Source organism: Oncorhynchus gorbuscha, linkage group LG19 (assembly GCF_021184085.1).
Source record: "Oncorhynchus gorbuscha isolate QuinsamMale2020 ecotype Even-year linkage group LG19, OgorEven_v1.0, whole genome shotgun sequence".
Classification (NCBI taxonomy): domain Eukaryota; kingdom Metazoa; phylum Chordata; class Actinopteri; order Salmoniformes; family Salmonidae; genus Oncorhynchus; species Oncorhynchus gorbuscha.
The window spans coordinates 2,560,647-2,588,613 of NC_060191.1; the positions used below are offsets into that span (position 1 = coordinate 2,560,647).

At 48.9% G+C, this 27,967-nt stretch overlaps 1 protein-coding gene across 2 annotated transcripts in view; it reads right to left on the bottom strand.

Annotated features, from left to right (window-relative positions):
- Positions 1–7,527: 7,527 nt before the first annotated feature.
- LOC124005316 (tripartite motif-containing protein 46-like) overlaps positions 7,528–27,967 on the bottom strand; it is a 71,759-nt gene continuing 51,319 nt past the window's right edge. Inside the window, exons 8-13 of one of the 2 annotated variants that reach the window (XM_046314451.1) lie at positions 27,868–27,967; positions 27,444–27,776; positions 12,212–12,441; positions 12,013–12,080; positions 10,110–10,510; positions 7,528–9,988 (exon numbers count right to left, since the gene is read on the bottom strand). The exon at positions 27,868–27,967 is cut by the window's right edge and continues 22 nt beyond it. In XM_046314451.1, coding sequence (XP_046170407.1) covers positions 9,984–9,988; positions 10,110–10,510; positions 12,013–12,080; positions 12,212–12,441; positions 27,444–27,776; positions 27,868–27,967 — 1,137 coding nt within the window. In that variant the 3' untranslated portion in view covers positions 7,528–9,983. Of the gene's footprint in view, positions 10,511–12,012; positions 12,081–12,211; positions 12,442–27,443; positions 27,777–27,867 lie in introns of both variants that reach the window. The other variant, XM_046314450.1, reaches the window with a different exon arrangement.

The following is a 27,967-nucleotide window of genomic DNA, read 5'->3' on the forward strand; positions in this document are numbered from 1 at the left end:
TTATTATGGTGTTACTCAGTGATTATTATGATGTTACTCAGTGATTATTATGATGTTACTCAGTGATTATTATGATGTTACTCAGTGATTATTATGATGTTACTCAGTGATTATTATGATGTTACTCAGTGATTATTATGATGTTACTCAGTGATTATTATGATGTTACTCAGTGATTATTATGATGTTACTCAGTGATTATTATGGTGTTACTCAGTGATTATTATGATGTTACTCAGTGATTATTATGATGTTACTCAGTGATTATTATGATGTTACTCAGTGATTATTATGATGTTACTCAGTGATTATTATGATGTTACTCAGTGATTATTATGATGTGATTATTATGATGTTACTCAGTGATTATTATGATGTTACTCAGTGATTATTATGGTGTTACTCAGTGATTATTATGATGTTAGTCAGTGATTATTATGGTGTTACTCAGTGATTATTATGGTGTTACTCAGTGATTATTATGATGTTACTCAGTGATTATTATGGTGTTACTCAGTGATTATTATGATGTTACTCAGTGATTATTATGGTGTTACTCAGTGATTATTATGATGTTACTCAGTGATTATTATGGTGTTACTCAGTGATTATTATGATGTTACTCAGTGATTATTATGGTGTTACTCAGTGATTATTATGATGTTAGTCAGTGATTATTATGGTGTTACTCAGTGATTATTATGGTGTTACTCAGTGATTATTATGATGTTACTCAGTGATTATTATGGTGTTACTCAGTGATTATTATATAGTTACATGCTACATTCAGGTGTGTCTTGAGCTATTCTGGTGGCCCATTTTGAGACGGTGAAACAATGATTGTCAGAATAATGGCTGCCTGGGCGGATACACTGCCAATCCAGTTCTGGCAGTTTGGCACTTGGCAGCATATACACACGTTGACATGCGCAAATAATACCACTCCTGTTTACCTGGCATTTAAACTGGGCAAAGCCAAGTGCTGAGAGCCATTACCCCACATATATTGTCCCATTAGTCTATGAAAATATGACAACTTTATAATATAGCCCATGCCAGGTCCATCTGGAACATTCTTATATGACAGACATACTATTGGCATTGTTCGGTCACAGGGAGAGAACACATGAAAACGGAGACAGATGTGTGAGAAAGAGAGGACAGGGAAAGAGAGAACACACATGCCCAGGTTCATGTGTTTTCTCAGAGGAGATCAGGTGTAGCTAGCAGCAGGTGTCTCTTACCTGTATGAGGCTGGTCAGGTGGCGCAGTGGCTGTTCAGTGTGTGAGGACCGGAGATTACCAGAGGGAGTGTGTGTGTTCTATTTAACTACCTGGATACTTCCTGCTCCTTCTCTGTTGCTTTGACAACAGCCACAGAGGCAAGGCTTTGTTTTCAACCCTCACTCCCTTCTCCCTCCCCTCCAAGTTAACTCCACCTTGTGGGATCTAGGTGAACAGACTATGGTGAGGACTGTGCCTAGACCTCCAATTAATAATAATAGTAACTCTAGCAGCTAGCCCTTTGGTAACCATGGTGATATTTCTGATACCTTGCTGCTTTATATTTACTTACCTTTGAGTCCTTTATGAGACGCTCTTATCCAGAGTGACTAACATGAGTAATTAGGGTTTAGTGCCTTGCTCAAGAGCAATCTATCCATTTTTCACCTAGTTGGCTCAGGGATTCAAACCAGTGACCTTTCGGTTACTGGCCAAACGCTCTTAACCACTACGCTACCTGCCGACCCTACTTACTAGAGGGCTGTCACGCCCTGGTCTTAGTATTTTGTGTTTTCTTTATTATTTTGGTCAGGCCCGGGTGTGACATGGGTTTATTATGTGGTGTGTTTAGTCTTGTTTTTTTGTAGGTATTAAGATTGTGGTATAGTGGGGTTTTCTAGAAAAGTCTATAGTTGCCTGAAGTGGTTCTCAATCAGAGTGTAACATAGTTCTTCTGTTGAATGAAGAGAGTCAGACCGAAATGCAGCGTGTAGGTTACTCATGACTTTAATGAAGATAAATGTGGTACATGAAATAACTGATGAAAGAAAACAACAAACGGAACGTGAACTAATTACAGCCTATCTGGTGACTAACACAGAGACAGGTACAATCACCCACAAAATACAACGCGCACTCAGGCTACCTAAATACGGTTCCCAATCCGAGACAACGAGAAACAGCTGACTCCAATTGAGAATCGCCTCAGGCAGCCAAGCCTAACTAGACACACCCCTAATCATACATAATCCCAATTAATACAAACCCCAATACGAAATACAACATATAAACCCATGTCACACCCTGGCCTACCCAAACATATAACAAAAACACAAGATACAATGACCAAGGCGTGACACAGAGGCAGGTGTTTATCGTTGTCTCTGATAGGGAACCATATTTAGGCAGCCATATTCTTTGAGTTTCGTGGGTGATTGTTCCTGTCTCTGTGTAACTGTGTTTTAGTTTGCACCAGTATAGGCTGTTTCGGTTTTCATGTTACGTTTCTTGTTTTTGTATTGTTCGTGTTTATTCGTTATTAACCTCTTCAACCTATGGGGGCGCTATGTCATTATTGGATAAAAAAACGTGCCCGTTTTAAGCGCAATATTTTGTCACGAAAAGATGCTCGACTATGCATATAATTGCCAGCTTTGGAAAGAAAACACTCTGACTTTTTCAAAACTGCAAAGATATTATCTGTGAGTGCCCCAGAACTGATCTTACAGGCGAAACCAAGATGAAACTTCAAACAGGAAATGAGCAGGATTTTTGACGCTCTGTTTTACTATCGTCTCCTTATATGGCTGTGAATATGCTGTGAATGAGCTTATTTGCTGCGCCGTTCGTCCAAGATGTCTGCAGCATTGTGACGTATTTGTAGGCATATCATTGGAAGATTGGCCTAAGATAAGAGACTACATTTAAGAGACTACATTTGCCAGGGGGCCGTCCGGTGTCCTTTGTCTAAATTGGTGCGTAATTCCCAGTGGCACTCATTTTACCATGCGATACAGAAGGAGACACATACTTCCAGGAATGATACATCATTGAAGAGATATGTAGAAAAACACATTGAGGATTGATTCTAAACAACGTTTGCCATGTTTCAGTCGATATTATGGAGTTAATTTTGAAAAAGGTTTGGCGTTTTTGAATAACTGAATTTTTTTTTTTTTTTGGTAGCCAAACGTGATGCACCAAATGGACCGATTTCTCCTGCACAAAAAATCTTTCAGCAAAAACTGAAAATTTGCTATCTAACTGAGAGTCTCCTCATTGAAAACATCTGAAGTTCTTCAAAGGTAAATGATTTATTGAATGTTTTTGTGAAAATGTTGCCTGATAATGCTAATGCTAAATGCTAACGCTAAATGCTAAATGCTAGTTTGCTATGGTAGAGAAGCATATTTTTGAAAATCTGAGATGACAGTGTTGTTAACAAAAGGCTAAGCATGAGAGCTAGCATATTGATTTCATTTCATTTGCGATTTTCATGAATAGTTAACGTTTGCGTTATGGTAATGAGCTTGAGGCTGTAGTCATGATACCGGATCCGGGTTGGCTCGACGCAAGAAGTTAAACATGTATGAAAATTACCACGCTGCATTTTGGTCCGATCCTTGCTACACCTCTTCGTCAGAGGAGGAGAAAACTGTGACAAGGGCACAAAACAGACAGAAGTAACAGATTTGATTGTCCCACATGCACAGCATCAGATTAACATAACCTGCTTTTGGTCTGTGCAAAAATGTTCCCTGTTTTATCTCACTGCCAAGGCTTTCTGGAACTTTCCACAGAGGACACGTGTCAACATCTCATGTATTGGTTCAACAACACCAGTGTGTATAAAGAAGGGGACTGAGCCCAGTAAAGTACATTAGATCTGAAGAGGTATTGTTTCAGAATGAGGGATGCTGGAGCTCTGCTGGTGTTGCTGTACTGTCTGTCTGGGACATGGGTCATGGAGAGAGTAGAGGGGACAGAGAGAAGGATATCACTGAACAGGGTCACAGTGAAGGATGAGAGAGCAGGGAGAGTGATGCTGAACCGTTGACCACCCAGCCTGACATCTGGACTGAACTGAAGGGGTATCATCGGATGGGGTCACAGTGTCTCCTGACCCCTCCTGTCTCAGCCTCCAGTATTTATGCTGCAGTAGTTTGTGTCAGGAGGCTAGAGTCAGTTTGTTATATCTGGAGTACTTCTCCTGTCTTACCTGGTGTCCTGTGTGAATTTAAGTATGCTCTCTCTAATTCTCTCTTTCTCTCGGAGGACCTGAGTCCTAGGGCCATGCCTCAGGACTGCCTGGCATGATGACTCCTTGCTGTCCCCAGTCCACCTGGCCGTGTTGCTGCTCCAGTTTAAACTGTTCTGCCTGTGGCTATGGAATCCTAACCTGTTCACCGGACGTGTTACCTGTCCCAGACCTGCTGTTTTCAACTCTCTAGAGACAGCAGGAGCGGTAGAGATGCACTTCATGATCGGCTCTGAAAAGCCAACTGACATTTACTCCTGAGGTGCTGACTTGCTGCACCCTCGACAACTACTGTAATTTCCGGACTATAAGCCGCTACTTTATTCCCACGCTTGGAACCTCGCAGTTTATACAATGACGCGGCTAATTTATGGATTTTTTTAATGGATTCATGCCGCCAAAAAACTGAGCACCGTCACACAATGTGACGTAAATGTGCTAGTTCCTGAAATAGAACATCATCCACATAACACCTCAATGTAACTGTTGAATTGTTTATTCCTTTTTCTCATGACATTTACAAACATTCTGCCAGCATGGAAAAGTCTAAATGAGGGAGATGCTACAGTCTAAAATCATTCAAGTGTTGTAGGGTATAAGAATGTATTTTACAACCAGATCATTCAGGACAGACAGAACAGAAAACATGGTTGTTACAGCCAGACCTCCGAGCAACAGATTGGATTGGACTGGACTGGACTCTCTCTCTATATATATATCAGTGGAGGCTGCTGAGGGGAGGAAGGCTCATAATAATGACTGGAATGGAGTGAAATAAAACACATGAAAACCATGTTCTAGATACTAATCCATTCACTCCATTCCAGCCATTATTATTAGCTGTTCTCCCCTCAGCAGGCTCTATTGATATATATATACAGTACCAGTCAAAGGTCTGGACACACCTACTCATTCAAGGGTTTTTCTTTATTTTGACAATATTCTACATTGTAGAATAATAGTGAAGACATCAAAACTATGAAATAACACATATGGAATCATGTAGTAACCAAAAAAGTGTTAAACAAATCAAAATATATTTTATATTCTTAAAAATAGCCATCCTTTGCCTTGATGGCAGCTTTGCACACTGTTGGCATTCTCTCAACCAGCATCATGAGGTCCTTCTGTAGCTCAGTTGGTAGAGCATGGCGCTTGTAACGCCAGGGTAGTGGGTTCGATCCCCGCGACCACCCATACGTAGAATGTATGCACACATGACTGTAAGTCGCTTTGGATAAAAGCGTCTGCTAAATGGCATATATATATGAGGTAGTCACCTGGAATGCATTTCAATTAACCTCTTTGGGCTAGGGGGCAGTATTTTGACGCCTGGATGAAAAGCGTGCCCAAAGTAAACTGCCTGTTACTCAGGCCCAGAAGCTAGGCAAATATTGCAAATATTTGGATAGATTTGTATAGAAAACACTCTAAAGTTTCTAAAAATGTTAAAATAATGTATGTGAGTATAACAGAACTAAAATGTCAGGCGAAAACCTAAGGACAAACCATCCAGAAAAAAAAGAATTCAGCCCCACCACTGATTCCAATGGCTGTCATGTTTAATATGAAGGGAAAACATCCCAGATTGCAGTTCCTAGAGCTTCCACTAGATGTCAACAGTCTTTAGAAAGAGTTTCAGGCTTGTTTTTGGAAAAATTAGCTAGAATTTGTAGCTTTTCTAAGTGGCTTCCATTTTCGTTGTAGTGTTTTAACGAGCGTGGATGAGAGCACGTACTTTGTTGTTTATCTCCGGTAAAGACAATAACGATTCTCCGTCTTAAATTTGATCATTTATTTACGTATTAGGGTACCTGAGGTTTGATTATAAACGTTGTTTGACTTGTTTGGAGAATTTTATTGGTAACATTTGGGATTCACTTTGTATGCATTTTGAAGGAGGTAAACCAGTGGATTATTGAATGAAGCGTGCCAGCTAAACTGAGTTTTTGGGGATATAAAGAAGGACTTTATCAAGCAAAAGGACCATTTGTGATGTAGCTGGGACCTTTTGGAGTGCCAACAGAAGAAGATCTTCAAAGGTAAGGCATTTATTTTAGCGCACCTGCCTGGTTGGAAAATGTTTGTAATTATTTTGTGTGCGGGGCGCTGTCCTCAGATAATCGCATGGTGTGCCTTCGCCGTAAAGCCTTTTTGAAATCTGACAAAGCAGCTGGATTAACAAGAAGTTCAGCTCTTTTCTGATGTATGACACTTGTATTTTCATGAATGTTGAATATTACTATTTCTAGAATTTGAATTTTGCACTCCTGTTGTCGAGGTGGGTCACTAGTGCCACATCTAGCACAAAGGGGTTTTAACAGGTGTGCCTTGTTAAAAGTTCATTTGTGGAATTTATTTCCTTCTTAATGCATTTGAGCCAATCAGTTGTGTTGTGACAAGGTAGGGGTGGTATACAGAAGATAGTCCTATTTGGTAAAAGACCAAGTCCATATTATGACAAGAACAGCTCAAATAAGCAAAGGGAAACGACAGTACATAAAGACTTTAAAACATGGCTCTCATGAGGACCGCCACAGGAAAGGAAAACCCAGAGTTACCTCTGCTGCAGAGGATAAGTTCATTAGAGTTAACTGCACATCAGACTGCAGCCCAAATAAACGCTTCACAGAGTTCAAGTAACATACACATCTCAACATCAGCTGTTCAGAGGAGACTGTGTGAATCAGGCCTTCATGGTTGAAATGCTGCAAAGACACTACTACCAAAGGACACCAATAACAAGAGACTTGCTTGGTTCAAAAAACATGAGCAATGGACATTAGACTGGTGGAAATCTGTCCTTTGGTCTGACGAGTCCAAATTTGAGATTTTTGGTTCCAACTGCAGTGTCTTTGTGAGAAGCAGAGTTGGGAAACGGATGATCTCTGCATGTGTTGGTCCCACCGTGAAGAATGGAAGAGGAGGAGTGATGGTGTGGGGGTGCTTTGCTGGTGACACGGTCTGTGATTTGTTTAGAATTCAAGGCACACTTAACCAGCATGGCTACCACAGCATTCTGCAGCGATACACCACCCCATCTGGATTTTTGGGACTATCATTTGTTTTTTAACAGGACAATAACTCAACACACTTCCAGACTGTGAAAGGGCTATTTGATCAAGAATGATGGACTGCTGCATCAGATGACCTGGCCTCCACAAATATATTTGTTTAACACTTTGGTTAATACATGATTCCAAATGTGTTATTTCATAGTTTTGATGTCTTCACTATTATTCTACAATGTAGAAAATTGTCAAAATACACTTTTGACTGTGTATATATATCTCCCTCTCTCTTTGTCTCTCACTCTCTCTCTCACACACACACGTACACACATGCATTCAAGTAAAAATACACACTCTCACACACACACTCAATATACTGTATGAATACTGACAGTCTGAGCCTCGACCCTGTAAGATCTATCTTTTTAGTAATAATCTGTTGAGTATAAATGTATTATTGCCAGTCATAATAATCATAAAAGCTATGAATAAAAAGCTATAAAACAGTATAAATATTCAGCCAGCTCAGATGAGAATGATCAAATAGGTATTATGATTTGAATTCAGGTGAACACACACATCCTAGATCCTCCCATTGACATCAACGCATGATTTACGCTAAATCCTTTCTGTCCATGATGTGTCAATCCCATTCATCTCTATTTTGTCTCGAAATATAGAATAGATATGTATACCCTCTTGATTTGAAATACATGTTTGAAGCTTATGAGAGAATCTTCCACAATGTGAGCATTTTGGTTTGGTTTCAAACAATAAGATCTATGTGAAGTGCAGGTAGCATGAGTCCGAACAGATAACGTCCACTCATGAGTCATTTACCAGTTAACAGTTAACATTCCACTCATGAGTCATTTACCAGTTAACGTCCCATTCATGAGTCATTTACCAGTTAACGTCCCACTTATGAGTCATTTACCAGTTAACGTCCCACTTATGAGTCATTTACCAGTTAACGTCCCATTCATGAGTCATTTACCAGTTAACGTCCCATTCATGAGTCATTTACCAGTTAACGTCCCACTCATGAGTCATTTACCAGTTAACGTCCCACTCATGAGTCATTTAACATGTAACGTCCCACTCATGAGTCATTTAACAGTTAACAGTTAACGTCCCACTCATGAGTCATTTAACATGTAACGTCCCACTCATGAGTCATTTAACAGTTAACAGTTAACATCCCACTCATGAGTCATTTAACAGTTAACAGTTAACGTCCCACTCATGAGTCATTTAACATGTAACGTCCCACTCATGAGTCATTTAACAGTTAACAGTTAACATCCCACTCATGAGTCATTTAACAGTTAACAGTTAACGTCCCACTCATGAGTCATTTAACATGTAACGTCCCACTCATGAGTCATTTAACAGTTAACAGTTAACATCCCACTCATGAGTCATTTAACAGTTAACAGTTAACGTCCCACTCATGAGTCATTTAACATGTAACGTCCCACTCATGAGTCATTTAACAGTTAACAGTTAACATCCCACTCATGAGTCATTTAACAGTTAACAGTTAACGTCCCACTCATGAGTCATTTACCGGTTAACATCCCACTCATGAGTCATTTACCGGTTAACGTCACACTCATGAGTCATTTACCGGTTAACATCCCACTCATGAGTCATTTACCAGTTAACGTCCCACTCATGAGTCATTTACCGGTTAACGTCCCACTCATGAGTCATTTACCGGTTAACATCCCACTCATGAGTCATTTACCAGTTAACGTCCCACTCATGAGTCCTTTAACAGTTAACAGTTAACAGTTAACGTCCCACTCATGTGTCATTTAACAGTTAACAGTTAACAGTTAACGTCCCACTCATGAGTCATTTAACAGTTAACGTCCCACTCATGAGTCATTTAACAATAAACGTCCCACTCATGAGTCATTTAACAGTTAACGTCCCACTCATGAGTCCTTTAACAGTTAACGTCCCACTCATGAGTCATTTAACAATAAACGTCCCACTCATGAGTCATTTAACAATAAACGTCCCACTCGAGTCATTTAACAATAAACGTCCCACTCGAGTCATTTAACAATAAACGTCCCACTCATGAGTCCTTTAACAGTTAACATTCCACTCATGAGTCATTTAACAATAAACGTTCCACTCATGAGTCAATTAACAGTTAACGTCCCACTCATGAGTCATTTAACAGTAAACGTCCCACTTATGAGTCATTTAACAGTTAACATCCCACTCATGAGTCATTTAACAGTTAACGTCCCACTCGAGTCATTTAACAATAAACGTCCCACTCATGGGTCCTTTAACAGTTAACGTCCCACTCATGAGTCATTTAACAATAAACGTCCCACTCATGAGTCATTTAACAGTTAACGTCCCACTCGAGTCATTTAACAATAAACGTCCTACTCATGAGTCCTTTAACAGTTAACATTCCACTCATGAGTCCTTTAACAGTTAACATTCCACTCATGATTCATTTAACAATAAACGTCCCACTCATGAGTCAATTAACAATAAACGTCCCACTCATGAGTCAATTAACAATAAACGTCCCACTCATGAGTCAATTAACAATAAACGTCCCACTCATGAGTCCTTGTCAGATGCAACACAGCAACAGTTGGAATCACAGAATACATGTATCCTGATGTAACCTGCAGAACGCTTTATAATCCCCTGGATTCCGGGACATTGACATTCTTCTATTCTGCAAAATGTACATCATCAACAGTTGCAGACATTACAAATGAAACCTAAACATAAACAAGTAAACATCAAGTTGATGAAAGGTCTTTCCAAATCATTCCACTCCATACTTCTTCAGTTACCTAAATTGGTGGCGCGTGATTGGATGGTGACCCTTCTGTGCAGTGGCTCCTCTGTGCTCCGATTGGCCACCAGCTCCTGCAGCTGCAGTGCCCCTCCACCAATGAAACAAAAGGCCGGGCACACAGGGGCAGAGCAATCCACATGCCCCTCCCACAGGGTACGCAGCGAGTGGGCGTCGTAGAACGTGACCCGCCCCTTTTCGAAGTCCAGACAAACCCCCAGGCGCGGGGGCAGGGGGGCAGTAGGAGGGCCATGGTTGTTCCCATTGGTACTGTGGTGTAAGTTTGCTGCCCCCTGTGGTAAGAGGACCTTGCCCATGCCCATGGTGAGGAAACAGAAGGGAGGGGAGGAGTCTGGGGAATCCTCAGCCCCACTGTCATGGCCACTGTCTGGGTCATAGCTGGAGAGAGGGAAGGGGTCGGGGAGAGAGAGGAGAGGGGGAGAGAGAGGAGGGGGAACGGGAAGAGAGAGGGAAGGGGTCGGGGAGAGAGAGGAGAGGGGGAGAGAGGGAAGGGGTCGGGGAGTGAGGAAGAGGGAGGACGGGGGAGACTGAGTTTACTTGGTTAGTTTTAGTGTCATTGGAACCACTTCTTTACTACCCCCTACCTTTACCTACCTCCATCTGTCCCCCTACCTCTACCTACCTCCATCTGTCCCCCTACCTCTACCTATCTCCATCTGTCCCCCTACCTCTACCTACCTCCATCTGTCCCCCTACCTCTACCTACCTCCATCTGTCCCCCTACCTCTACCTACCTCCATCTGTCCCCCTACCTCCATCTGTCCCCCTACCTCTACCTACCTCCATCTGTCCCCCTACCTCCATCTGTCCCCCTACCTCTACCTACCTCCATCTGTCCCCCTACCTCTACCTACCTCCATCTGTCCCCCTACCTCTACCTACCTCCATCTGTCCCCCTACCTCTACCTACCTCCATCTGTCCCCCTACCTCCATCTGTCCCCCTACCTCTACCTACCTCCATCTGTCCCCCTACCTCCATCTGTCCCCCTACCTCTACCTACCTCCATCTGTCCCCCTACCTCCATCTGTCCCCCTACCTCTACCTACCTCCATCTGTCCCCCTACCTCTACCTACCTCCATCTGTCCCCCTACCTCTACCTCCCTCTGTCCCCCCTACCTCTACCTCCCTCTGTCCGCCCTACCTCTACCTCCCTCTGTCCCCCCTACCTCTACCTCCCTCTGTCCCCCCTACCTCTACCTCCCTCTGTCCCCCCTACCTCTACCTCCCTCTGTCCCCCCTACTTCTACCTCCCTCTGTCCCCCTACCTCTACCTCCCTCTGTCCCCCTACCTCTACCTCCCTCTGTCCCCCTACCTCTACCTCCCTCTGTCCCCTACCTCTACCTCCCTCTGTCCCCCTACCTCTAACTCCCTCTGTCCCTCTACCTCCCTCTGTCCCCCTACCTCTACCTCCCTCTGTCCCCCTACCTCTACCTCCCTCTGTCCCTCTACCTCCCTCTGTCCCTCTACCTCTATCTCCCTCTGTCCCCCTACCTCTACTTCCCTCTGTCCCCCTACCTCTACCTCCCTCTGTCCCCCTACCTCTACCTCCCTCTGTCCCCCTACCTCTAACTCCCTCTGTCCCTCTACCTCCGTCTGTCCCCCTACCTCTACCTCCCTCTGTCCCCCTACCTCTACCTCCCTCTGTCCCCCTCCCTCTCCATCCCTCCCTCCCTCTACCTCCCTCTGTCCCCCTCCCTCTCCATCCCTCCCTCTACCTCCTCTGTCCCCCTCCCTCTCCATCCATCTGTCCCCCTCCCTCTCCATCCCTCCCTCTACCTCCCTCTGTCCCCCTCCCTCTCCATCCCTCCCTCTCCATCCCTCCCTCTGTCCCCCTCCCTCTCCATCCCTCCCTCTACCTCCCTCTCTCCTCTCTCACCGGGGGCTGGCCATATCCTGGGGAAGGTGGAACCACTCCTGGAGCTTGGCCTCCTGTCCAACTCCCACCTGAGGAACGTAGAGAGAAAAATGACAAATTAGACTGAGTAAGTTACACACACCCACCCACGTATGCACACACACACACACACACACACACACACAGACACACACACACACACAAAATCTCTATTTCTCACCTTGACCAGGTAGGAGCCGGGCTCCACCGAGCATGCCCAGTAGTGCCTTCCCTGGGTGATGGCCAGGTCGCCTATGAGGAGGTCAGAGGTCAGGTGACAGGAAGTGAGGGAGCGGTCAGCGGCCTGCAGAAGGGAGAGGCCGGGCACGCTGCGGGCATACGTCTGTCCTTTACCCAGAGCCAGTCGGTCAGCATGCAAACCCCAGCGAGAGTCCAGAGAGAAACACAACACTGACGGAGGAGGGAGAGGAGGAGGAGGGAGAGGAGGAGAGGGAGAGGGGGAAAGGGAGAGGAGGAGAGGGAGAGGGGGAGGAGGGAGAGGAGGAGAGGGAGAGGGAGAGGAGGAGGGAGGGAGAGGAGGAGGAGGGAGAGGAGGGAGAGGAGGGGAGAGGAGGGAGAGGAGGGAGAGGGGGAGGAGGAGGAGAGGGGGGGGAGAGGGGGAGGAGGGAGAGGAGGAGAGGGGGAGGAGGAGGAGAGGGAGAGGGGGAGGAGAGGGAGAGGGGAGGGAGAGGGGGAGGAGAGGGAGAGGGGGGGAGAGGGGAGGAGGAGGAGAGGGGGAGGAGAGGGGGAGGAGGGAGAGGAGAGGGAGAGGGGGAGGAGAGGGAGAGGGGGAGGAGGGGGAGGAGAGGGAGAGGGGGAGGAGAGGGAGAGGGGGAGGAGAGGGAGAGGGGGAGGAGAGGAGGAGGGAGAGGATGAGAGGGAGAGGAGGGAGAGGAGGAGAGGGAGAGGGGGAGGAGGAGGAGAGGGAGAGGGGGAGGAGAGGGAGAGGGGGAGGAGAGGGAGAGGGGGAGGAGGATGAGAGGGGGAGTAGAGGGAGAGGGGGAGGAGAGGAGGAGGGAGAGGGGGAGGGGGAGGAGGAGGAGAGGGAGAGGGGGAGGAGGAGGAGAGGGGGAGTAGAGGGAGAGGGGGAGTAGAGGGAGAGGGGGAGGAGAGGGAGAGGGGGAGGAGAGGGGGAGGAGAGGGAGAGGGGGAGGAGGGAGAGGGGGAGGAGGGGAGGAGAGGGAGAGGGGAGAGGGGGAGGAGGGGGAGGAGGGAGAGGGGAGGGGGAGGAGAGGGAGAGGGGGAGGAGAGGGGGAGGTGGAGGAGAGGGGGAGTAGAGGGAGAGGAGGAGAGGGAGAGGGGGAGGAGAGGGGGAGGAGAGGGAGAGGCGGAGGAGGGAGAGGAGGAGGAGGAGGAGAGGGAGAGGGAGAGGGAGAGGGAGAGGGAGAGCGGGAGGAGAGGGAGAGGGGGGAGGAAAGGGGGAGGAGAGGGAGAGGGGGAGGAGAGGAAGAGGGGGAGAGGGAGAGGGGGGAGGAGGAGGAGGGGGAGGGGGAGGAAGAGGAGAGGGGGAGGAGAAGAGGGAGAGGGGGAGGAGGAGAGGGAGAGGGGAGGAGAGGAAGAGGAGGAGAGGGAGAGGGGGAGGAGAGGAAGAGTGGGAGAGGGAGAGGGAGAGGAGAGGGAGTGGGGGAGGAGGAGGAGGAGAGGGGTGTAGAGGGAGAGGAGGAGAGGGAGAGAAGGAGGAGGGAGAGGGGAGGAGAAGAGGGAGAGGAGGAGGAGAGGGGGAGTAGAGGGAGAGGAGGAGAGGGAGAGAGGGAGGAGGAGGAGAGGGGGAGGAGGAGGAGAGGGGGAGGAGAAGAGGAAGAGAGGGAGGAGGGAGAGGGGGAGTAGAGGGAGAGGAGGAGAGGGAGAGAGGGAGGAGGGAGAGGGGAGGAGGAGAGGGAGGGGAGGGAGAGGGGGAGGAGAGGGAGAGGAGGAGGAGAAGAGGGGGAGGAGAGGGAGAGGAGGAGAGGGAGAGGGGGAGCAGGAGGAGAAGAGGGGGAGGAGAGGGAGAGGGGGAGGAGAGGAAGAGGAGTAGAGGGAGAGGGGGAGGAGAGGAAGAGTGGGAGAGGGAGAGGAGAGGGAGTGAGGGAGGAGGAGGAGAGGGGGAGTAGAGGGAGAGGAGGAGAAGAGGGGGAGGAGAGGGAGAGGGGAGGAGAAGAGGGAGAGGAGGAGGAGGAGAGGAGAGGGGGGGAGGAGGAGAAGAGGGGGAGGAGAGGGAGAGGGGGAGAGGGGGAGGAGGAGGAGAGGAGGAGAGGGGGAGGAGGAGGAGAGGGGGAGGAGGAGGAGGAGGAGAAAGGGAGGAGGAGAGGAGAGGGAGAGTAGGAGGAGGAGGGGGAGGAGAGGGAGAGGAGAGGGGGAGGAGAAGAGGGGGAGGAGAGGGGGAGGAGGAGGGAGAAGAGGATGTAGAGGAGAGGTAGGGGAAGAGGAAGAGGAGGGAGAGAGGGGGAGGAGGAGGAGAGGAGGAGAGGGGGAGGAGAGGGGGAGTAGAGGGAGAGGAGGAGAGGGAGAGAGGGAGGAGGGAGAGGGGAGGAGGAGAAGAGCGAGAGGGGGAGGAGGAGAGGGAGAGGGGGAGGAGAGGGAGAGGGGGAGGAGAGGAAGAGGAGGAGAGGGAGAGGGGGAGGAGAGGAAGAGTGGGAGAGGGAGAGGGAGAGGAGAGGGAGAGGGGGGAGGTGGAGGAGGAGGAGGAGAGGGGGAGTAGAGGGAGAGGAGGAGAGGGAGAGAGGGAGGAGGGAGAGGGGAGGAGAAGAGGGAGAAGAGGATGTAGAGGAGAGGTAGGGGAAGAGGAAGAGGGGGAGAGAGGGGGAGGAGGAGGAGAGGGGGAGGAGAGGGGGAGTAGAGGGAGAGGAGGAGAGGGAGAGAGGGAGGAGGGAGAGGGGAGGAGGAGAAGAGCGAGAGGGGGAGGAGGAGAGGGAGAGGGGGAGGAGAGGGAGAGGGGGAGGAGAGGAAGAGGAGGAGAGGGAGAGGGGGGAGAGGAAGAGTGGGAGAGGGAGAGGGAGAGGAGAGGGAGAGGGGGAGGAGGAGGAGAGGGGGAGTAGAGGGAGAGGAGGCGAGGGAGAGAGGGAGGAGGGAGAGGGGAGGAGAAGAGGGAGAAGAGGGAGAGGAGGAGGAGGAGGAGAGGGGGAGTAGAGGGAGAGGGGGAGTAGAGGGAGAGGAGGAGAGGGAGAGGGAGAGGAGGAGGAGAGGGGGAGAAGACGAGGAAGAGAGGGAGGAGGGAGAGGGGGAGTAGAGGGAGAGGGGGAGGAGAGGGAGAGGGGGAGGAGGAGGAGAGGGGAGTAGAGGGAGAGGAGGAGAGGGAGAGGGGGAGTAGAGGGAGAGGGGGAGTAGAGGGAGAGGGGGAGGAGAGGGAGAGGGGAGGAGGAGGAGAGGGGGAGTAGAGGGAGAGGAGGAGAGGGGGAGTAGAGGGAGAGGACGAGAGGGAGAGAGGGAGGAGGGAGAGGGGAGGGGAGGAGAGGGAGAGGAGGGGATGGAGAGGGGGAGGAGAGGAGGGGAGGGAGAGGGGGAGGAGAGGGAGAGGAGGAGGAGAAGAGGGGGAGGAGAGGGAGAGGAGGAGAGGGAGAGGGGGAGGAGGACGAGGAGAGGGAGAGGGGGAGGAGGAGGAGAAGAGGGGGAGGAGAGGGAGAGGAGAGGGGGAGGAGGAGGAGAGGAGGAGAGGGGGAGGAGGAGGAGAGGAGGAGAGGGGGAGGAGAAGGGGAGGAGGAGAGGAGAGGAGAGGAGAGGAGAGGAGAGGAGAGAGGAGAGGAGAGGAGAGGAGAGGAGAGGAGAGGAGAGGAGAGGAGAGGGAGAGTAGGAGGTGGAGGGGGAGGAGAGGGAGAGGAGAGGGGGAGGAGAAGAGGGGGAGCAGAGGGGGAGGAGGAGGAGGGAGAAGGAGAGGAGGAGAGGAAGAGGAGAGGGGGAGGAAGAGGAGGGACAGTGAGGAGGAGGAGGGAGAAGAGGATGTAGAGGGGAGGTAGGGGAAGAGGAAGAGGAGGGAGAGAGGGGGAGGAGGAGAGGAGGAGAGGGGGAGGAAGGAGGGAGAAGGAGAGGAGGAGAGGAAGAGGAGAGGGGGAGGAAGAGGAGGGACAGTGAGGAGGAGGAGGGAGAAGAGGATGTAGAGGAGAGGTAGGGGAAGAGGAAGAGGACGGAGAAGGAGAGTGGGAGGAAGGGGAAGGGTTTGATATAGCATCAGGGAGAGGAGCAGAGGAGCAGACCTGCTTACATCTACAGGAAACTGATGTATTCTTTAGGAATAAATACACCCCAGGAAAGAGACGGAACGAGGAGAGAGAGAGAGTTCTAAAGAGGGAAAGAAACCTGGCCCAATACAGTATGGACAGTGTGAGGACAGAGAGGGAACGAGGAGAGAGAGAGAGTTCTAAAGAGTGAGAGAAACCTGGCCCAATACAGTATGGATAGTGTGAGGACAGAGAGGGAACGAGGAGAGAGAGAGAGTTCTAAAGAGTGAGAGAAACCTGGCCCAATACAGTATGGATAGTGTGAGGACAGAGAGGGAACGAGGAGAGAGAGAGAGTTCTAAAGAGGGAGAGAAACCTGGCCCAATACCGTATGGATAGTGTGAGGACAGAGAGGGAACGAAGAGAGAGAGAGAGTTCTAAAGAGTGAGAGAAACCTGGCCCGATACAGTATGGACAGTGTTAGGACAGAGAGGGAACGAGGAGAGAGAGAGAGTTCTAAAGAGTGAGAGAAATCTGGCCCAATACGGTATGGACAGTGTGAGGACAGAGAGGGAACGAGGAGAGAGAGAGAGTTCTAAAGAGGGAGAGAAACCTGGCCCAATACCGTATGGATAGTGTGAGGACAGAGAGGGAACGAAGAGAGAGAGAGAGTTCTAAAGAGTGAGAGAAACCTGGCCCGATACAGTATGGACAGTGTTAGGACAGAGAGGGAACGAGGAGAGAGAGAGAGTTCTAAAGAGTGAGAGAAATCTGGCCCAATACGGTATGGACAGTGTGAGGACAGAGAGGGAACGAGGAGAGAGAGAGAGTTCTAAAGAGGGAGAGAAACATGGCCCAATACAGGTACGACTGCTGATCACTGATCTGGTTTTGAGAAATTAATCAACTAATCTCCTTTAGTAAGCCACATGAACACTTAATAACACAGGAGACTGGGGGAGTGTTTATACAGTATGGACAGTGTGAGGACAGAGAGGGAGAGATGTTGATGAAGAGAGAGAGAGAGGTAGGAGAAGGACAGAGAGGGAGAAATGTTGATAAAGAGAGAGAGAGAGAGAGAGAGAGAGAGAGAGAGAGAGAGAGAGAGAGGTAGGATAAGGACAGAGAGGGAGAGATGTTGATGAAGAGAGAGAGAGAGGTAGGAGAAGGACAGTGAGGGAGAGATGTTGATAAAGAGAGAGAGAGAGAGAGAGAGAGAGAGAGAGAGAGAGAGAGAGAGAGAGAGAGAGAGAGAGAGAGAGAGAGAGAGAGAGAGAGAGGTAGGAGAAGGACAGAGAGGGAGAGATGTTGATAAAGAGAGAGAGAGAGAGAGGTAGGAGAAGGACAGAGAGGGAGAAATGTTGATAAAGAGAGGTAGGAGAAGGACAGAGAGGGAGAGATGTTGATAGAGAGAGAGAGAGAGAGAGAGAGAGAGAGAGAGAGAGAGAGAGAGAGAGAGAGAGAGAGAGAGAGAGAGAGAGAGAGAGAGAGAGAGAGAGAGAGAGAGAGAGAGAGAGAGGTAGGAGAAGGACAGAGAGGGAGAGATGTTGATAAAGAGAGAGAGAGGTAGGAGAAGGACAGAGAGGGAGAGATGTTGATAAAGAGAGAGAGAGGTAGGAGAAGGACAGAGAGGGAGAGATATTGATAAAGAGAGAGAGAGGTAGGAGAAGGACAGAGAGGGAGAAATGTTGATAAAGAGAGAGAGAGAGAGAGAGAGAGAGAGAGAGAGAGAGAGAGGTAGGAGAAGGACAGAGAGGGAGAGATGTTGATAAAGAGAGAGAGAGAGAGAGAGAGAGAGGTAGGAGAAGGACAGAGAGGGAGAGATGTTGATAAAGAGAGAGAGAGGTAGGAGAAGGACAGAGAGGGAGAAATGTTGATAAAGAGAGAGAGAGGTAGGAGAAGGACAGAGAGGGAGAGATATTGATAAAGAGAGAGAGAGGTAGGAGAAGGACAGAGAGGGAGAAATGTTGATAAAGAGAGAGAGAGAGAGAGAGAGAGAGAGAGAGAGAGAGAGAGAGAGAGAGAGAGAGAGAGAGAGAGAGAGAGAGAGAGAGAGAGAGAGAGAGAGAGAGAGAGAGAGAGAGAGAGAGAGAGGGGTAGGAGAAGGACAGAGAGGGAGAGATGTTGATAAAGAGAGAGAGAGGTAGGAGAAGGACAGAGAGGGAGAGGTGTTGATAAAGAGAGAGAGAGAGAGGTAGGAGAAGAACAGAGAGGGAGAGATGTTGATAAAGAGAGAGAGAGAGAGGTAGGAGAAGGACAGAGAGGGAGAGATGTTGATAAAGAGAGAGAGAGGTAGGAGAAGGACAGAGAGGGAGAGGTGTTGATAAAGAGAGAGAGAGGTAGGAGAAGGACAGAGAGGGAGAGATGTTGATAGAGAGAGAGAGAGAGAGGTAAGAGAAGTACAGAGAGGGAGAGATGTTGATAAAGAGAGAGAGAGAGAGAGAGGTAGGAGAAGGACAGGGAGGGAGAAATGTTGATAAAGAGAGAGAGAGAGAGAGAGAGAGAGAGAGAGAGAGAGAGAGAGAGAGAGAGAGAGAGAGAGAGAGAGAGGAGAGAGGTAGGAGAAGACAGAGAGGGAGAAATGTTGATAAAGAGAGAGAGAGGTAGGAGAAGGACAGAGAGGGAGAGATGTTGATAAAGCGAGAGAGAGAGAGAGAGAGAGAGAGAGAGGTAGGAGAAGGACAGAGAGGGAGAGATGTTGATAAAGAGAGAGAGAGGTAGGAGAAGGACAGAGAGGGAGAGATGTTGATAAAGAGAGAGAGGTAGGAGAAGTACAGAGAGGGAGAGATGTTGATAAAGAGAGAGAGAGAGAGAGAGAGGTAGGAGAAGGACAGAGAGGGAGAGATGTTGATAGAGAGAGAGAGAGAGAGAGAGGTAGGAGAAGGACAGAGAGGGGGAGATGTTGATAAAGAGAGAGAGAGAGAGGTAGGAGAAGGACAGAGAGGGAGAGATGTTGATAAAGAGAGAGAGAGGTAGGAGAAGGACAGAGAGGGAGAGATGTTGATAAAGAGAGAGAGAGAGAGAGGTAGGAGAAGAACAGAGAGGGAGAGATGTTGATAAAGAGAGAGAGAGAGAGAGAGAGAGGTAGGAGAAGGACAAAGCGGGAGAGATGTTGATAAAGAGAGAGAGAGAGAGAGAGGTAGGAGAAGGACAGAGAGGGGGAGATGTTGATAAAGAGAGAGAGAGAGAGGTAGGAGAAGGACAGAGAGGGAGAGATGTTGATAAAGAGAGAGAGGTAGGAGAAGGACAGAGAGGGAGAAATGTCGATAAAGAGAGAGAGAGGTAGGAGAAGGACAGAGATTGAGAGATGTCGATAAAGAGAGAGAGAGAGAAAGAGGTAGGAGAAGGACAGAGGGAGAGAGAGAGGTAGGAGAAGGACACAGAGAGGGAGAGAGAGAGAGAGAGAGAGGTAGGAGAAGGACAGAGATTGAGAGATGTCGATAAAGAGAGAGAGAGGTAGGAGAAGGACAGAGAGAGGGAGAGAGAGAGAGGTAGGAGAAGGACAGAGATTGAGAGATGTTGATAAAGAGAGAGAGAGGTAGGAGAAGGACAGAGATTGAGAGATGTCGATAAAGAGAGAGAGAGGTAGGAGAAGGACAGAGAGGGAGAGATGTTGATAAAGAGAGAGAGCGGTAGGAGAAGGACAGAGAGGGAGAGATATTGATAAAGAGAGAGAGAGGTAGGAGAAGGACAGAGAGGGAGAAATGTCGATAAAGAGAGAGAGAGGTAGGAGAAGGACAGAGAGGGAGAGGTGTTGATAAAGAGAGAGAGAGAGAGAGGTAGGAGAAGAACAGAGAGGGAGAGATGTTGATAAAGAGAGAGAGAGAGAGGTAGGAGAAGGACAGAGAGGGAGAGATGTTGATAAAGAGAGAGAGAGGTAGGAGAAGGACAGAGAGGGAGAGGTGTTGATAAAGAGAGAGAGAGGTAGGAGAAGGACAGAGAGGGAGAGATGTTGATAGAGAGAGAGAGAGAGAGGTAAGAGAAGTACAGAGAGGGAGAGATGTTGATAAAGAGAGAGAGAGAGAGAGAGAGGTAGGAGAAGGACAGGGAGGGAGAAATGTTGATAAAGAGAGAGAGAGAGAGAGAGAGAGAGAGAGAGAGAGAGAGAGAGAGAGAGAGAGAGAGAGGTAGGAGAAGGACAGAGAGGGAGAAATGTTGATAAAGAGAGAGAGAGGTAGGAGAAGGACAGAGAGGGAGAGATGTTGATAAAGCGAGAGAGAGAGAGAGAGAGAGAGAGAGAGAGGTAGGAGAAGGACAGAGAGGGAGAGATGTTGATAAAGAGAGAGAGAGGTAGGAGAAGGACAGAGAGGGAGAGATGTTGATAAAGAGAGAGAGGTAGGAGAAGTACAGAGAGGGAGAGATGTTGATAAAGAGAGAGAGAGAGAGAGAGAGAGGGAGAAGGACAGAGAGGGAGAGATGTTGATAGAGAGAGAGAGAGAGAGAGAGGTAGGAGAAGGACAGAGAGGGGGAGATGTTGATAAAGAGAGAGAGAGAGAGGTAGGAGAAGGACAGAGAGGGAGAGATGTTGATAAAGAGAGAGAGAGGTAGGAGAAGGACAGAGAGGGAGAGATGTTGATAAAGAGAGAGAGAGAGAGAGGTAGGAGAAGAACAGAGAGGGAGAGATGTTGATAAAGAGAGAGAGAGAGAGAGAGAGAGAGAGGTAGGAGAAGGACAAAGCGGGAGAGATGTTGATAAAGAGAGAGAGAGAGAGAGAGGTAGGAGAAGGACAGAGAGGGGGAGATGTTGATAAAGAGAGAGAGAGAGAGGTAGGAGAAGGACAGAGAGGGAGAGATGTTGATAAAGAGAGAGAGAGGTAGGAGAAGGACAGAGAGGGAGAAATGTCGATAAAGAGAGAGAGAGGTAGGAGAAGGACAGAGATTGAGAGATGTCGATAAAGAGAGAGAGAGAGAAAGAGGTAGGAGAAGGACAGAGGGAGAGAGAGAGGTAGGAGAAGGACACAGAGAGGGAGAGAGAGAGAGAGAGAGGTAGGAGAAGGACAGAGATTGAGAGATGTCGATAAAGAGAGAGAGAGGTAGGAGAAGGACAGAGAGAGGGAGAGAGAGAGAGGTAGGAGAAGGACAGAGATTGAGAGATGTTGATAAAGAGAGAGAGAGGTAGGAGAAGGACAGAGATTGAGAGATGTCGATAAAGAGAGAGAGAGTAGGAGAAGGACAGAGAGGGAGAGATGTTGATAAAGAGAGAGAGCGGTAGGAGAAGGACAGAGAGGGAGAGATATTGATAAAGAGAGAGAGAGGTAGGAGAAGGACAGAGAGGGAGAAATGTCGATAAAGAGAGAGAGAGGTAGGAGAAGGACAGAGAGGGAGAGGTGTTGATAAAGAGAGAGAGAGAGAGGTAGGAGAAGAACAGAGAGGGAGAGATGTTGATAAAGAGAGAGAGAGAGAGGTAGGAGAAGGACAGAGAGGGAGAGATGTTGATAAAGAGAGAGAGAGGTAGGAGAAGGACAGAGAGGGAGAGGTGTTGATAAAGAGAGAGAGAGGTAGGAGAAGGACAGAGAGGGAGAGATGTTGATAGAGAGAGAGAGAGAGAGGTAAGAGAAGTACAGAGAGGGAGAGATGTTGATAAAGAGAGAGAGAGAGAGAGAGAGGTAGGAGAAGGACAGGGAGGGAGAAATGTTGATAAAGAGAGAGAGAGAGAGAGAGAGAGAGAGAGAGAGAGAGAGAGAGAGAGAGAGAGAGAGAGGTAGGAGAAGGACAGAGAGGGAGAAATGTTGATAAAGAGAGAGAGAGGTAGGAGAAGGACAGAGAGGGAGAGATGTTGATAAAGCGAGAGAGAGAGAGAGAGAGAGAGAGAGAGAGGTAGGAGAAGGACAGAGAGGGAGAGATGTTGATAAAGAGAGAGAGAGGTAGGAGAAGGACAGAGAGGGAGAGATGTTGATAAAGAGAGAGAGGTAGGAGAAGTACAGAGAGGGAGAGATGTTGATAAAGAGAGAGAGAGAGAGAGAGAGAGGTAGGAGAAGGACAGAGAGGGAGAGATGTTGATAGAGAGAGAGAGAGAGAGAGAGGTAGGAGAAGGACAGAGAGGGGGAGATGTTGATAAAGAGAGAGAGAGAGAGGTAGGAGAAGGACAGAGAGGGAGAGATGTTGATAAAGAGAGAGAGAGGTAGGAGAAGGACAGAGAGGGAGAAATGTCGATAAAGAGAGAGAGAGGTAGGAGAAGGACAGAGATTGAGAGATGTCGATAAAGAGAGAGAGAGAGAAAGAGGTAGGAGAAGGACAGAGGGAGAGAGAGAGGTAGGAGAAGGACACAGAGAGGGAGAGAGAGAGAGAGAGAGAGGTAGGAGAAGGACAGAGATTGAGAGATGTCGATAAAGAGAGAGAGAGGTAGGAGAAGGACAGAGAGAGGGAGAGAGAGAGAGGTAGGAGAAGGACAGAGATTGAGAGTTGTCGATAAAGAGAGAGAGAGAGAGAGAGAGAGAGAGAGAGAGCGAGGTACGAGAAGGACGCAGAGGGAGAGATGTTGATAAAGAGAGAGAGAGAGGTAGGAGAAGGACAGAGAGGGAGAAATGTTGATAAAGAGAGAGAGAGAGAGGTAGTAGAAGGACAGAGGGAGAGATATTGATAAAGAGAGAGAGAGGTAGGAGAAGGACAGAGAGGGTGAAATGTTGATAAAGAGAGGTAGGAGAAGGACCGAGAGGGAGAGATGTTGATAGAGAGAGAGAGAGGTAGGAGAAGGACAGAGAGGGAGAGATGTTGATAAAGAGAGAGAGAGGTAGGAGAAGGACAGAGAGGGAGAGATGTTGATAAAGAGAGAGAGCGGTAGGAGAAGGACAGAGAGGGAGAGATATTGATAAAGAGAGAGAGAGGTAGGACAAGGACAGAGAGGGAGAAATGTTGATAAAGAGAGAGAGAGAGAGAGAGAGAGAGTGAGAGAGGTAGGAGAAGGACAGAGAGGGAGAGATGTTGATAAAGAGAGAGAGAGGTAGGAGAAGGACAGAGAGGGAGAGGTGTTGATAAAGAGAGAGAGAGAGAGGTAGGAGAAGGACAGAGAGGGAGAGATGTTGATAGAGAGAGAGGTAGGAGAGGGACAGAGAGGGAGAGATGTTGATAAAGAGAGAGAGAGGTAGGAGAAGGACAGAGAGGGAGAGATGTTGATAAAGAGAGAGAGAGAGAGAGAGAGAGAGAGAGAGAGAGAGAGAGAGGGGTAGGAGAAAGACAGAGAGGGAGAGGTGTTGATAAAGAGAGAGAGAGAGAGGTAGGAGAAGGACAGAGAGGGAGAGATGTTGATAAAGAGAGAGAGAGAGAGGTAGGAGAAGAACAGAGAGGGAGAGATGTTGATAAAGAGAGAGAGAGAGAGAGAGAGAGGTAGGAGAAGGACAAAGCGGGAGAGATGTGGATAAAGAGAGAGAGAGAGAGAGAGGTAGGAGAAGGACAGAGAGGGAGAGATGTCGATAAAGAGAGAGAGAGGTAGGAGAAGGACAGAGAGGGAGAAATGTTGATAAAGAGAGAGAGAGAGAGAGAGAGGTAGGAGAAGGACAGAGAGGGAGAGATGTTGATAGAGAGAGAGAGAGAGAGAGAGGTAGGAGAAGGACAGAGAGGGGGAGATGTTGATAAAGAGAGAGAGAGAGAGGTAGGAGAAGGACAGAGAGGGAGAGATGTTGATAAAGAGAGAGAGAGAGAGGTAGGAGAAGAACAGAGAGGGAGAGATGTTGATAAAGAGAGAGAGAGAGAGAGAGGTAGGAGAAGGACAAAGCGGGAGAGATGTTGATAAAGAGAGAGAGAGAGAGAGAGGTAGGAGAAGGACAGAGAGGGAGAGATGTCGATAAAGAGAGAGAGAGGTAGGAGAAGGACAGAGAGGGAGAAATGTCGATAAAGAGAGAGAGAGGTAGGAGAAGGACAGAGATTGAGAGATGTCGATAAAGAGAGAGAGAGAGAAAGAGGTAGGAGAAGGACAGAGGGAGAGAGAGAGGTAGGAGAAGGACACAGAGAGGGAGAGAGAGAGAGGGAGAGGTAGGAGAAGGACAGAGATTGAGAGATGTCGATAAAGTGAGAGAGAGGTAGGAGAAGGACAGAGAGAGGGAGAGAGAGAGAGGTAGGAGAAGGACAGAGATTGAGAGATGTTGATAAAGAGAGAGAGAGGTAGGAGAAGGACAGAGATTGAGAGATGTCGATAAAGAGAGAGAGAGGTAGGAGAAGGACAGAGAGGGAGAGATGTTGATAAAGAGAGAGAGCGGTAGGAGAAGGACAGAGAGGGAGAGATATTGATAAAGAGAGAGAGAGGTAGGAGAAGGACAGAGAGGGAGAAATGTCGATAAAGAGAGAGAGAGGTAGGAGAAGGACAGAGATTGAGAGATGTTGATAAAGAGAGAGAGAGAGAAAGAGGTAGGAGAAGGACAGAGGGAGAGAGAGAGGTAGGAGAAGGACACAGAGAGGGAGAGAGAGAGAGAGAGAGAGGTAGGAGAAGGACAGAGATTGAGAGATGTCGATAAAGAGAGAGAGAGGTAGGAGAAGGACAGAGAGAGGGAGAGAGAGAGGGGTAGGAGAAGGACAGAGATTGAGAGTTGTCGATAAAGAGAGAGAGAGAGAGAGAGAGAGAGAGCGAGGTACGAGAAGGACGCAGAGGGAGAGATGTTGATAAAGAGAGAGAGAGAGAGGTAGTAGAAGGACAGAGGGAGAGATATTGATAAAGAGAGAGAGAGGTAGGAGAAGGACAGAGAGGGTGAAATGTTGATAAAGAGAGGTAGGAGAAGGACCGAGAGGGAGAGATGTTGATAGAGAGAGAGAGAGGTAGGAGAAGGACAGAGAGGGAGAGATGTTGATAAAGAGAGAGAGAGGTAGGAGAAGGACAGAGAGGGAGAGATGTTGATAAAGAGAGAGAGCGGTAGGAGAAGGACAGAGAGGGAGAGATATTGATAAAGAGAGAGAGAGGTAGGACAAGGACAGAGAGGGAGAGATGTTGATAAAGAGAGAGAGAGGTAGGAGAAGGACAGAGAGGGAGAGGTGTTGATAAAGAGAGAGAGAGAGAGGTAGGAGAAGGACAGAGAGGGAGAGATGTTGATAGAGAGAGAGGTAGGAGAGGGACAGAGAGGGAGAGATGTTGATAAAGAGAGAGAGAGGTAGGAGAAGGACAGAGATGGAGAGATGTTGATAAAGAGAGAGAGAGAGAGAGAGAGAGAGAGAGAGAGAGAGAGAGAGAGAGAGAGAGAGAGAGAGAGAGAGAGGGGAGAAGGACAGAGAGGGAGAGATGTTGATAGAGAGAGAGAGAGAGAGAGAGAGAGAGAGAGAGAGAGAGAGAGAGAGAGAGAGAGAGAGAGGTAGGAGAAGGACAGAGAGGGAGAGGTGTTGATAAAGAGAGAGAGAGAGAGAGAGAGAGGTAGGAGAGGGACAGAGAGGGAGAGATATTGATAAAGAGAGAGAGAGAGAGAGAGAGAGAGGTAGGAGAAGGACAGAGAGGGAGAGATGTTGATAAAGAGAGAGAGAGAGAGCGAGAGAGAGAGAGGTAGGAGAAGGACAGAGAGGGAGAAATGTTGATAAAGAGAGAGAGAGAGAGAGAGAGAGAGAGAGAGAGAGAGGGGTAGGAGAAGGACAGAGAGGGAGAGATGTTGATAAAGAGAGAGAGAGAGGGAGAGAGGTAGGAGAAGGACAGAGTGAGAGATGTCGATAAAGAGAGGGAGAGAGAGAGAGAGGTAGGAGAAGGACAGAGAGAGATGTCGATAAAGAGAGGGAGAGAGAGAGAGAGAGAGAGAGAGGTAGAAGAAGGACAGAGTGAGAGATGTCGATAAAGAGAGAGAGAGAGAGAGAGAGAGAGAGAGAGAGAGGTAGGAGAAGGACAGAGTGAGAGATGTCGATAAAGAGAGGGAGAGAGAGAGAGAGAGAGAGAGAGAGAGAGAGAGAGAGAGAGAGGGGGGGGGTAGGAGAAGGACAGAGAGTGGGATGGTATGATTCTTCTGAGACGAATCAAGTACAGAGGGTTAGCAAGGTGAAAGAGAGGAAGGAGAGATAGGGAGATGGAGGGATGGAGAGAGGATGGAGGGATGGAGAGAGGATGGAGGGATGGAGAGAGGATGGAGGGATGGAGAGAGGATGGAGGGATGGAGAGAGGATGGGGGGTGGAGAGAGGATCGAGGGTTGGAGAGGGGATGGGGGATGGAGAGAGGATGGGGGATGGAGAGAGGATGGAGGGATGGAGAGAGGATGGGGGTGGGAGAGAGGATGGGGGATGGAGAGAGGATGGAGGGATGGAGAGAGGATGGGGGATGGAGGAGGAGGATGGAGGGATGGAGAGAGGATGGGGCGGTGGAGAGAGGATCGAGGGTTGGAGAGAGGATGGGGGATGGAGAGAGGATGGAGGGATGGAGAGAGGATGGGGATGGAGAGAGGATCGAGGGTTGGAGAGAGGATGGGGATGGAGAGAGGATGGAGAGAGGATGGAGGGATGGAGAGAGGATGGGGGATGGAGAGAGGATGGAGGGATGGAGAGAGGATCGAGGGTTGGAGAGAGGATGGGGATGGAGAGAGGATGGGGGATGGAGAGATGGAGGGATGGAGAGAGGATGGGGGATGGAGAGAGGATCGAGGGTTGGAGAGAGGATGGAGGGATGGAGAGAGGATGGAGGGATGGAGAGAGGATGGAGGGATGGAGAGAGGATCGAGGGTTGGAGAGAGGATGGGGATGGAGAGAGGATGGGGGGATGGAGAGAGGATGGAGGGATGGAGAGAGGATGGGGGATGGAGAGAGGATGGAGGGATGGAGAGAGGATGGAGAGAGGATGGAGGGATGGAGAGAGGATGGAGGGATGGAGAGAGGGCCGGGGGGTGGAGACAGGATAGAGGGATAGAGAGAGGATGGAGGGATAGAGAGAGGATGGAGGGATGGAGAGAGGATCGGGGATGGAGGGAGGATGGAGGGATGGAGAGAGGATGGATGGAGAGAGGATCGGGATGGAGAGAGGATGGGGGATGGAGAGAGGATGGACAGATGGAGCGAGGATGGGGGATGGAGAGAGGATGGAGAGAGGATGGAGGGATGGAGAGAGGGCCGGGGGGTAGAGACAGGATAGAGGGATAGAGAGAGGATGGAGGGATAGAGAGAGGATGGAGGGATGGAGAGAGGGCCGGGGATGGAGGGAGGATGGAGGGATGGAGAGAGGGCCGGGGGGTGGAGCTGGGTTACAGAACAGAGGGAGTGGGTTATGCAGAGAGAAGATGAGGTATTGAGAAGGTGAAGGGATAGATTGGGACAAAAGAGGTATTGACTTTTTAAACAATTCCACAACAATAATTGTATCATGAATTGCATACGTATGTGTCTGTGTGTGTGTCTCACCTGGTGCGGGTGGTGTGTGCAGGTAAACCTCTTCGCTGTACTCTCCAAACCCTGCCTTATTGCTTCCTTTCACCCTTAACACGTACACACTGTCCATCTCCAGCCTGTCAATCACAGCACTAGTCCCGCCCACCTCCTCCAGGCGTTGCCACACCAGTGGAGCATTGGGATTCCTGACCTCTCCTCCCCAACCTGCCTCGGTCAATCCCATTCGCCGCTGAAACTCCACGGAGAAGTGCCAGGCAGGGGCGGAGTCCTGGGGGAGTCGCCAGCACAGGAACAGCTGGTCATAGGCCAGCGTGCGCTGAGTGTCAATCACAGGAGCCAATGGGGCTGTAGCAGGGGCGGGGCAGAGAAGAAAAGAGAGTTATATTGGTGGATGGGATGAGTTAGCTTTCAGATCTAACGTCTTACACGGACGGACCTCTTATATATCCCATGCTGCTGATGAGTTTCACTTCTCTGGAGGCGTCCATGTGGAAGTGTCTGAAGGAGGGATCAGCCGAGAGAGAGAAACACTGCAG